At 39.7% G+C, this 12,328-nt stretch overlaps 1 protein-coding gene across 14 annotated transcripts in view; it reads left to right on the top strand.

The window, feature by feature from the left end:
• LOC111869995 (zinc finger protein 260) overlaps positions 1–12,328 on the top strand; it is a 303,781-nt gene that overhangs the window by 77,343 nt on the left and 214,110 nt on the right. Inside the window, exons 4-5 of one of the 14 annotated variants that reach the window (XM_033753633.1) lie at positions 4,376–5,275; positions 5,833–9,299. The exons of 12 other annotated variants lie outside the window; for them this stretch is intronic. In XM_033753633.1, the coding sequence (XP_033609524.1) occupies positions 4,376–5,275; positions 5,833–6,826 (1,894 nt within the window). In that variant the 3' untranslated portion in view covers positions 6,827–9,299. Of the gene's footprint in view, positions 1–4,375; positions 5,276–5,832; positions 9,300–12,328 lie in introns of those variants that run through there. One more of the 14 variants, XM_033753635.1, reaches the window with a different exon arrangement.

Below are 12,328 nucleotides of genomic sequence, written 5' to 3'. Positions count from 1 at the left end.
AGTGGAGGGCTCCTGTGATTTCTGTTATGTATGTGCATAATATAAACTCTGTCATAAATGCAACACTTTATTGTAGTTTTTGTCCCCCTTCTTTCACACTACATGTTTTGGCCGCAACCGGCCATCATCACGTGTATTTTACTTCACCTGAGGATGGCCGGTTGCTGCCGAAACATGTAGTGTGAAAGAAGGGGGACAAGAACTACAATAAAGTGTTGCATTTATGATGGAGTTTATAATATACATATAGAAGTGTGGAATGTAACAGGATGCTTAAATATAATATCTATAATGTACCATCGGTTTCTGTGAAATGTTGGGAGGTTCTTGAACAGCTGCACAACTGGTAGGTTCTCAAGATGGGCTCAGCTCCGTGGAGTTAGTATGGTCAAATCAGGAATACATTGGGGTCAGATGATTTGACCCCCACAATTGATCCATATGTCTGAATAATGGATGTTAACCAATTATGTACTAGGCATGGAAAGTATAGAGGGCTGCATTCAGTGTACTGGATTCCACCAAGGCAATTTTCTGTCATGTATTTCATTATTTTAGCTGTGGGCTGCATTGTACTCAGGGGGATTCTCTGTGTTTAAATGAAGTATTTAATATGTGGTTGTATCCCTTCACAGTTTTGCAGGCCAGTAAGTCACATCTAATATGGATACTTCTGGAAAGTGTAGAATTTCTTTTTTGTGGTTGTACAGGAACATGTTATAGCTAACTTCAGGTTTAGAAGGGTGCAAATCTGTTGTCACCTTTAGCCTTATGGGAACCTAATAGTGCACAGAGCTGGACGTTTCACTGACCTGCATAAATTTGTTGTTAGGTTATAGGAGGTGACACTATTATAGAGTCCTAGACCCCCCCCCCCATGTATGGGTCCAATGAGGTAATTGCCCATGATTCTGGCTCGGATGTTGACACTTTTGCTGTGAAGTGTTGGGTAATAATATGATTCTTCAGTGACCACTCAAGTAGGTTGTAGAGATCATTCACACAACCTGTAAATGTTGTCTAATCAGTCTATGAGTATAGTACACAAGGTTTGATTCCTCTATAATTCTGTGTAGAAACCATTGACAGCTGGAGATAGGGTTTATTGTCCACCAGCTCTGGTGGCCTTCGTACTAGTTGTACATGAGAAAGATTCAACTGCTTGTTGTTCAGTGCACCTTAAGATAGGCTTGTGTTACACTCTTTGTGGCTTGAGTTGTGTTTGCATGCTTAGTGTGTACAGCATGTAGCACTTCCCTTCATTCTGCACATTGCCTGTGCCATGGCAGATATATTCTGGATTCATTGTGTGTCAACTTCCGTTAGATTGGCATACCATTGCAAACATGTCTGGTTGTTTCCAGTCTTAATACTCAATCTGTTCATGATATGCATATTGGCATTCTCTGCATTAGGAAAATCTGGCATCGTGTTTCACTGTTATCACATGTGCCAAACTAATGTGAGTAATAAGTGAATGCATGATGAGCTAGCTGTGTTTTGTGGCATTATGATGCTGCACGAGATGAATATGTTGTTACATATTAGCAACTAGACATGGGGTTTGGTTTTATAATTGCATTTGTTGATTTTTATAACTTGAAACTGTAAGTATGTATGTTATTTACATAACCAGTATGGACCTGGTATGTATCCGAAGATCAGGAAATTTGAACGTGCTGGTGTCTGGAGATATGGATAAGCTCCGTTGATTGGGCCAAACTCTATAGGTTCCATCAGAAGATGGAGATAGAATCCATATTCCAAATGGGTTTTAATTAAGAAAACAGGACGATGTGTAATGTTCAGAAACACAGTAACTATATAACAGTCGTTGATTTACTCACTGACTGCAGCGCACACAAAGTCTTAAAAAGTCTTCAGTAATCGTTGCTTGGTAATGGCTTCTAACAGTGGAGATTGGCGTAGTTCTGTGCCCACATCCTTGCTGGCTGGTGACTGATTAGCAGCTTAGTAATTTCAGACTGCTAAATTGCTGCTGGCCCTCACCAGCATGGTTATTCTTGGTTCAGAGTCATGTGAGACTCATGACCATACGAGGGGGGACCCAAAAATAACCAGAAACGACCTGTTGCGCGCGCATGCTTTGTAGTTACGAGTTGTGCTGCTAGGTGGTGTTAGCTGGGGGTCTCCCGTGACTGTTAGTGAGCTGGCGTCAGTCTGAGTTAAGTGGTTTGTCTGTGGTGCTCTGTTGTGTGCGTTCCTGTTTCAACCCTTTGGCGATTAGTGAGATGGCCGACCAGAAGGAACAAAGGGTGTGCGTGAAATTGATGAAGATCGTCGAAAGACCATTGACCAACTTTCTGAGGAAACGAACATCTCATGGAGCATGGTCCAGCGAATTTTAACCGAAGGTTTGCACATGAGACGGGTGTCTGCAAAATTTGTTCCTCGCTTGCTCGGAGATGACCAAAGAGAAAACCACGTGAATGTTTGCCGCAACTTGAAGAGTGAAGTGCAGTTTTCCCTAACAGAAAGCAAAATTTCATGCACACTCTTTGTTCCTTCTGGTCGGCCATCTCACTAATCGCCAAAGGGTTGAAACAGGAACGCACACAACAGAGCACCACAGACAAACCACTTAACTCAGACTGACGCCAGCTCACTAACAGTCGCGGGAGAGCCCCAGCTAACACCACCTAGCAGCACAACTCGTAACTACAAAGCATGCGCGTGCAACAGGTCGTTTCCGGTTATGTTTGGGTCCCCCTTCATATTTTATTGCCTGATTAACTGCTGGTCTCACCAGCACAATTTCTTGGTTGTGAGTGTCACAAAACTTAATGGATCTGTTTGGCTCTCTTGTGACTTGGTTGGGCGGTTAAATTGATGCTGGCCTTGTCAGCAATCTTTGCTTCATTTCGCAATGAAATCTGTGACTGAGACTTCTGTTATCTCCTAGACATGTATGTGTTTTAGAAATGGTGCCATCTTTTCAGTGAGGGTAGAGGGTCAGTGTTTCTATGTAGACACTATGTTTGTTGCACTGTAGTTTAAGCATGAGTATATCCGCCCTGTCACAGCGTCCAGGTCACTGTGGACTCTGCGCCCTTTTTCACTACTTTCTGCTAAGTAAGATTTGTGACAGTCATACAGACGATTTCTGTCAATGCAGGCTTGTGCAGCAAATTATGCCTTAACTTCTCCAAATCTGCAGTTAGCTGATTAGTCGTAGGCCTGATCACTGCCAAGTTTAAGACTCTTGTACATCCTGTCCATGGCATTTCCATGTCCAGTTCGACATACATTTGGATATTCATGTTTCCAGATGTACATGGAATTGGACATGGAGAAGTCATGCATATGCTGGCCAGACTGCAGCAGGTGCACACCAATCTGAGTATTGGAGACTTGGCTTTCAAAATGCCTCACTTATATGACTACATAAGTGAACTATGCAGGGCACAGGCAGAAGCAATCATAAACCATGGAAATGCAATTGACAGTGATTGGGCATACTGGCAGAGTTGTACATTATGTTACAGTCTGTTAGTGTATGTGACAATGTTCATGTTGTAATACTTTGGTGTATATGTATTGATTGACATGATTTTAACGTACTTCTTGCTTTTTAACTAGTTGGCCGCTTCAGAGGATTTCTTTCTGTTTATGAAATGGCATATGGTAGTACTTATCTTTTATTTAACAATGCTGTTAGTGGTTTAAGCTGTATGATGTCTAGTGGTGAGTTGAGTAGTGAATAATGGATTTGAGAGGATGTTTGAGGATGTGGTCATCCCCTCATTTGAGGTACTGTTTGGGTATTACTTGCATGGACAGACATGAATACCACTAGTACCCTTCCAGGATAGTTAGGCTGGTGCCAAGACTGCAAGTAAGAAGCATTGACCTTGTGAAACTTGCCTTGATAGAAACTGTACTGTATTTTCCATTGTTCATCAGCTAGTATCCCATTCACATTAAAATCTCTTTTTATTGATCAGTTGGTCTTACTGATTTTTGTGCCTGAGTAGTTTGCAAGTTGTATATGGAATGCAAGTGGTCTACCATTGTTTCACTGTGTCCATGATTTTTTTCTTTTTGTATGGGTTTAAGTACAGATTGTTGGTAACAGCGAGAGAGATGTTTTAATTTAGGGTGTGCTGCTGTTGTTAAACTTAAGAACTGAGTTATTTTCCTTTGAAAAGAACAGTACTGTCAGATAGCTCATTTTCGTAGTGGTGATTTATTTTGGCATTGTCTTGGCAGGCCTAACCCTGTGTGTAGCAGTGTCTTTGAGATGATGCTGGGGTGAGAACTGTCTAGGGATGTTTGGCTTTCACTGAAACATGCATTGCAATATGAAAGCTGGACCACAAACAGAGGATTCATTTTACATCTCTCTTCTTTGCAGATCTGCAGACAGTGCTTATAATGAATCTATTGGAAAGTTGAAAAGCAGATCAACCAAGGAAGAGAGTTCAAACAAGTGTGAATTCTGTGGAAAATCGTTTGTAAAGAGTAAGCTACTGATTCACAGAAGGATCCATACAGGGGAAAGGCCATTTGCTTGTACTGAGTGCGGCGAGGCATTTATCTCAAAAGGTGCTATGACAGTTCATATGGTCATACATAGTGATGAGCGGCCATATTCCTGTGAATTGTGTAGTAGTAGGTTTAAACGGTCATTTGAGTTGAAAAATCATAGGAAAATTCACACAGGGGAAAAGAGCCATGTGTGTGACATCTGTGGTTACTCATGCATCCAGAAGACTAACTTGGTGAATCATAGAAAAAGACATCTGAATGATTACAAGTTTAGGTGTGTTGTTTGCATGAAAGGATTTTACACAAACAGTGAAGTCCAGGAGCATATGATGGGACACACTGGTGAGAAACCATTTCAGTGTGATGTGTGTGGTTTGGTGTACCGTTACCGGTATCAGCTGGTCCAGCATTATAAGTTACATGACCCAAAGTATGTACCTCCTCCTAAGTTACATCAGTGTGACATCTGTAGCAAGTGTTATTCCCACAAGAAAGTGTTACTGGTGCACATGAAATCCCATACAGGGGAGAGCCAATGTGTCTGCGACATTTGTGGCAAAGTTCTGTCAAGCAAAGATTATCTGAAAGTACATGTTCGTACCCACACTGGTGAGAAGCCCAATGTGTGTCATGTGTGCGGGAAGGCATTCAGCTCAAAGCGATATTTGAAGATCCATCAGCGTACCCATACAGGGGAACGGCCGTTTACATGCGACTGTTGTAAGAAGTCTTTCACACAGCGTTCCTCCCTGATTGTTCACAAAAGGTCTCATACTGATTATAGACCCTATCTGTGCCTAGTCTGCAACAAGAGCTTTGTTGCCAGAACACTGCTTATTACACATCAGAAGACCCATGAAGGGTTTTGATATTTTTTTACATGTTTTTAACTTTCTGTGGCTAGTGCATCTTTTGGCAATATTTGAATATTGGGAATGAGCTTGGCACATGTTTTATGCTATTGTTGGTATGTGGTTTTGGTTGGAGGCAGCTTATTTTTACTTACAGTGAAAAATATTTTTTAACACTGTTTGGTGTGAGAAGTAAATAATATTCCAGCAGTGAGTTTCAAGAGGAACAGTGTGAATGAAGTCTGTAGTTGGAGATGGAGAGGTAGTTGTATGGAAAGCAAGGTGGACTTGTCATGTAGTGTCATCTATCTGTATAGAAGTTGAAACTAGATGCTGTACTGGGCAGTCCAGAAATTTTGATTTGGACAGTTGCTGTAAATTGTCCTTGGATAGGAATCATAAGCTCACTTGAAATGGGGTGGTAGATGTAAAAAGTTGGAAGAATTCATGTTGCCATCTCTCTTCTTTCCAGATCTGGAGACAAAGCCTCTAGAGGTACAAAAAGCAGCTCCAAAAAGGAAAAGGTTTCAAACAAATGTGAATTCTGCGGAAAAGTTCTCATCAAAAGTAAAATGCTAATTCACCGGAGGATTCATACTGGGGAACGGCCATTTGTGTGCACTATTTGTGGAGAGGCATTTGTGTCCAAAGGAGCATTAACAGTTCACATGGTGATTCATAGTGAAGAACGTCCCTTTCCTTGTGACATTTGTGATCGCACTTTCAAGCGAGCATTTGAGTTAAAAAGCCATAAAAAAATCCATACTGGGGAAAAGAACCATGTATGTGATATTTGTGGTTATTCATGTATACAGAGAGCAAATCTGGTGAATCACAGGAAGCGGCATCTCAGTGAGTACAAGTACAAATGTGAAGTCTGCAACACTGGATTCTACACAAAGACAACATTTCAAGAGCACAAAACAATCCACACAGGTGAAAAACCTTACCAGTGTGACATTTGTGGTCTGGCATATCGGTACAGATACAGGCTAACACTGCATAAGAAGACACATGAACCTAATTTTACACCCCCAGAAAAGAAACACCAATGTGACATCTGTAAGAAGCGGTTTGCACGCAAGCAGGTTATGTTACTTCATCTGAAATCCCACACAGGGGAAAGCCAGTTTGTGTGTGATATATGTGGTAAAAATGTTGCCAGCAAGGCATCACTGATGGTGCATGTGAGGACTCACACTGGTGAGAAACCAAATGTATGTGATGTGTGTGGTAAGGCATTCATATCTCGCAACTATTTGCGTGTTCACCAGCGGACTCATACGGGAGAAAAACCACATTCATGCGATGAGTGTGGTAAATCCTTCACACAGCGCTCAACTCTTGTAGTGCACAAGAGGTCACATACAGGACAAAGACCATACATGTGTCATGTATGCCAAAAAGGCTTTGTTTCAAGGACTCTTCTTATGACCCACCAGAAGAGTCATGAGCACATGTTCTAAACAAGAATAATAACTTTGTTTTATAATGTTGCATCTGGTTTTTGAGGCCCTATCTAGTCAGTAGTATTACACTATTGCACACACTTTAGTTTCTTAATCACAGTCAGTATAACAGAGTGATTGAAAAAATATATGTGATGTATTTGTTGTAATTGTGGTTATTTATGGGAAGGATGTATCTCGGTATGATAGTAGCTGCTAGTGAAGAAATTTTATTTGTTCGGAACACTTACTGTCAAGAAATGTCCATATTGTTACTGGCAATGAATGGGTTGGTGGGACAGGTGGAATGTGTTCCTCCTTCGTGTGGGTAACTAGAGTTGTTCTACTCCAGTCAGCAGAGAAATGTCTGACACACAGGAAAAATGTTCTGTGCCAGATATGTGGATAGTTTTGCATAAAAATGCATTGCAGTCTGCTACTCATATAAAATGTAACTTTCTTTTGCTGCTATTGCTAAATTCATTCAAGAGTTTCCAAGAGCCCTTTGCAGACAGGTTTGGTTGCAGGTGTTTCAAAGCACATATTTAAGCTCTTAGCTATGCTGAATTGTTCTATATTGTGGAGAGCATAGCTACCAAGCTCTGGGCCTCCTTAGTTATTGACAGTTTCCCTCATCATTGAATACTTCATGACTGGTTGCATGCACAGTAAAGGTGGAACTTTTAACATTTTAGGATGTAAATAATCTCATGCCCAAAAAATTGGAAAGTGATTAGCATTTATGGACCCACTTCAGTTTATGCACCCATTGGAATCAAAACAAGTCTTCACATTACCACTTTGAATGCGAATTTTGTTTTTATCCGAAGTATGTATTAGGGGCTTCACACACGTTTCCATTGTTCACATATCCAGTACTGAAAGAAAACAAATTGCAAGTTTTAGGGTCTTTTGAATAGGCATTTTTCAGGAATGTGACAAAATCTGATGGCAGACACTGGTTAGAAGATCCACTTTGTGATATAGTTTGGCTGGTGGTGATAATCTGCCAGAAATTGAATTTGCCATTTGTTTTCTGAAGTAATTTTTATGAAAAAATATTTATATGATGAGTTGAATGTCTGTAGTTTGTATTCTTTCAGTATTAGGTGTTATGGTAACATTTTACATTGTGATCATATTGTATCTGAGCTGCTTGTGCTAGATGCAGATAATTTACATGTCCGAGCAAAGCCAACTGAGGTGTTTGATCAGATATAGACGAGGAATGTGAACCCTGTACTTTGTACATGGATTAGCATGAAGCTGAATGTAGGTATTCACAAAAGAAAAGGAGAAAGGCCATGCTGCTATGTGTAGGAGAATCCATTGTGACAGGTTTGAATACAGAACTGTGTGCTGTGACTGGCTGGCTGTTTGACTGGTGCAAAAATATATCATTGAGCTGATCCAGATAATACCACAATTACCATTTGTGTGTGCATTAAAGCTGATATCGAGAAATGAGTGGCATCATTCAGTTTCATAATTTTGAAATTTCATTCACATTTTGTTTTTGGAACTTCCTCCTTGAATTATCAGTTGATTTTGCAGATTTTTATTGTTTATGGTCCCTGGGAAAATTCTGAAATTTTTTTTTTTTGCATTGGCAAAGTACTTACACATTTGCATTATTGCGTCTGAAGATGGAGTGTAGGTCGCTTTGGGCAAGGCCTTCCTGTTGGCTGTTATGTAGGAAGATGGGTGGGACTCAGAGCTTTTGGAGATGTTGCAGAGAGTAATGTTTTGCCCCTGAAAAGAATCATTCCTTGATTCCCTGCTTGTCCAGTCTTATGTAGACTTGCCACTTTACTGACTGAACTGTCTCTGTTCTTCAATATAATTTTCATTGATTATGCATATTTTGTGATCAAGTGTTTGTTAGTGTTTTATATTTACATTGTTGCATCAGCAGATACTGTGGAGATGTGTCTGCCCATAGTGAGCATTATATTTTTACTTGTATTTTATTTTACAGTTGTGAATATATAGACTAAAATCATTGAGAGGCAGGATGGTTGATGAATGGGGAAGGATGTGATTGTGGCCAAATCAAGGCATATGGCATTTGTCTTTAGAGACCGAAGAAAACAGTGAATGTCCTCTGTTAGTACAGACAATGTCCGGGTTAAGATATGAGTTGATGGTGACCTGAGTACCATTATGTGCATTATGTATGAGTATGTCACTGTGTTAGTTCTAGTAGGTGGTTATGGAAAGGCACTTCACTTAAATTCAGATAGAGCTGTTCATCCTCAGCAAGTTTCAATACAGGTATCTGTCATTATATGAACACTATGAATTTTCACTACAATGAAGCTTGTTAATTTCTACCCATTTTTCACTTAACGAAGTCCGTTTTCCACTTCAGTGAACAACATTTGTAACTTTGGTGACTTCTGCATTTGAAAACTGGTAAATCCATCCCTGTAACAGGCTGTGGAGGCCCATAGGTTGTGAGTTGCCAGGGCGCCAACATTTTCTAGGCAGTAGGCCCACAGACTCTGGTGAGGTTGGCAGCCTTACATGTTGGCCGCCCTTTACCACTTGGAAGATTCCTGGTGCTCATATCTATTAGAGGCTGAGTCAACCACAGGGCCATAGTGAAGCTGGAAGGATTAGGTGAATTAAAAAAATCCAGTTACCTCATTGTGAATCAAACCCATGATCATCTAGTTTGTAGCATAATGCCTTAACCAACTATGCTACTGTGTGCCCCTCTTTTGCATATAAAGTAATGGGATATGTTTTGTATTGTGAGGACACCAGATCTTTGTGAGAATGGTGCAGTGCTTGGAACATGCACATTAATTAACATGGGAAGGTCCTGGGAGATACAGTTTATCTTTTGGTGCCATGATATTTATTCTAAGAGGCAGTTTTAGGTGCAAAATTGGCTCCCATGAACAAACGTTATCCATGTTGTATTTGGTGGTATTTTGTCAGAGGCAACTATGAAGAGGGTGTTATTTTGTGTTATGACATTCTGTAGTTTTGGGATAGCTTTCCTGTCTTCCTCTGCTGCTTTCTTCTTTGGCACAGTCTGCAACCCTGAAGATGGAGGCAGTAAGTTCCTTTGAAATGTTGCCCGTTTTCTGATGTGCGCTGTGTTTCAGTGTAGATGGCAGCACTTTTCAAATTTCATCTAACTTACGAGTGGTTGGATCTGTGTATTGAGTTATTCTGTATCTTTGGTAGTGTTGGTTAAACATAGGCAAGAGTACTGAATGGTTATGCAGTCTTACTATGGTTAGCATCAGTGCTGTACACATAAGAGAGTTGTGATTTGTGTCCATAGGGTAATTTTACTGTATTAAAAAAGGTTATCAAATCCATCGAGTGTGAGTAATAAATATTTTTTCCCACTATTTAATCTTTTATCCTTGACGTGTTTCGGTCTGAGAGACCATCTTCAGGAGGACATATCCATACAAGCGGAAACTGCTGTTACAGTATGATTGGTCAATATCAATACATACATAATATCATTACAGTGTCATGAATATAAAATCTGAGCCTTTAACAACTGCAGTGATGTGCATGAATATATTAAAATATTTATAAATTAATATAACTAGTTTATTTACAAGTGTGTTTTAAAAAATCTTTAACATTTAGAATGAATTTGGTCCATGTCCTGTATACTGCCTCTCTTCAAAAGAAGTTGAGTGTCTACCACATCGTGGTTCCATTGTCTGATGAATAGGACTCTTTAGTGTCGTCCTGTTTGGCCGCGCTGTGTTGTATGTGTAAAATTATGGTCTCTCAGACAGAAACGTGTCAGGGATGAAAGGTTAAAAAACATTTATCAATCACACTGGATGGAGTCGATAACATTTTATAATATTGCTAGTGTGACGGACCAGGACGAACCAAATCAAAGATAATTTTACTCTTTCTGTCATTGTTGTATACATTTACCAGTAATGAAATAGTAATGTAAGTTTGCATGAATGTGTCAAAGAGTATTTATTGCATTACTGGTGTAGGTTGTGAAGTACATAGAATAGCCATGAACAACATGCAGTATCTGCTTTATTCTCAGGGATGTGAAACAGAATGTATTAAGATTTCAATAAATGCATTAATAAAAGTTGTAATTTACATATCTCAACTTAGTACTGTATTGAGATTCCATTCCCTATGCAGTGGAAGGCTGTGACACTTTGCAAGAACTCCATGGTCTGAGTTTGTGTAGAGTGGAAGCAGAGGGTCATGTGTTTGAAGCTTCGACCTTTTTTTTTTTTTTTCCTTCATTGAATGCCTGCCTCATTACAGCGTGGTTGCATTTCATGCGAGAATGTGGACAGTTGAAGACTTTGTGTAATTCAAGACAACAATGTGGTCCACATGATACTAATAATGAATGGTGGTATATTTGTTTACCATCTAAAGTGGAATAGCCATGTTTTAAAAGCATAAACGTTTTAGCCTCGCTAGTTTTGAAATGTTTGATTCTTGTACATCACACTACTTCAAACTCACATAAAATGCGATTGCACTGTATGTTTTTGTTGAGTGCTTACCATCATTTTGCTTTGAAAAAGTAATATTTGAGCACCTTGTTATTAGTAGCTGTCACAAGGAAGGATTTGGGTTGAGAACGTAGAGGAGTCCTGTCTGCTGGGATGTAATGCCTTGTAGTCCAGGGAAAGTCAACTGTAGCTCTGCTTTCTTCATGCTGGTCTTACCCCATGACCTAGGAGATGGAGCCTTAATGTTCCTTCAGAATTTAGATCGAGTCACTAGACTCAGCATTTTATCCCAGGTTACCATGGCAGACTAGGTACAAAGCAACGCACATTCCTTCAGAAGATAGAATTCTTCATAGTCACTGCTGTGAGAACCTCATATCCAACATAAATTCATACAGTGTCTTGATTGGAAGCTCTGAGTAGTGAGATTTTAGGTCTTCATGGTGGCTACTATGAATATTGCTGTCTCGTAGGATGAGATGCTGTGTATAGTATGATGAAAGTTGAATATTTTGGAGGAACCTACTGACCCTATTCAATATTGAAGAATTAAAGTAAACTACCAGCCAGCATGCTGCTCACCTGGCTCTGTGATCAGAGATTGAGACAGTAAACTTTACTTGTAAACTTTAGTCATACTATATGGCATCATATCCCACAAGATGGTACTTGAGAAAGGAATGGTTTTGTTTGTGTCTTGAATGGGATGAGTGGAAACTTAACAGAGGTGGAAGTTAGTAATAGTTTGTATTTGTGAATTTGATATAATTGGCTTGTAAAAGGACACCCTCCTGTTCTTCTGTAAACAAAATGATAATCTTTTTAGTTACTGTAACAGATTCTCTTACTCAGCAAAATAATTATTAAACTGTGAACGAAGATAGTACCACATGATTGGTTATATATCACTCAGAACCTACACAAATGTTGTTTAATACAAATACCCTCTGCATTGAAGTAAGTTCCTCATACATATTGCTTTGGGGGCAGGCGGTAGCATATTTGGTTGAGGCACTATGCTACAAGCCTGAAGGTTGAGGCTTAG

The sequence above is a fragment of the Cryptotermes secundus genome, unplaced genomic scaffold, assembly GCF_002891405.2.
Source record: "Cryptotermes secundus unplaced genomic scaffold, Csec_1.0 scaffold2458, whole genome shotgun sequence".
NCBI lineage: Eukaryota > Metazoa > Arthropoda > Insecta > Blattodea > Kalotermitidae > Cryptotermes > Cryptotermes secundus.
The sequence above is the reverse complement of the archived record's forward strand: the minus strand, read 5'-3'. Positions and strand labels throughout refer to the sequence as shown.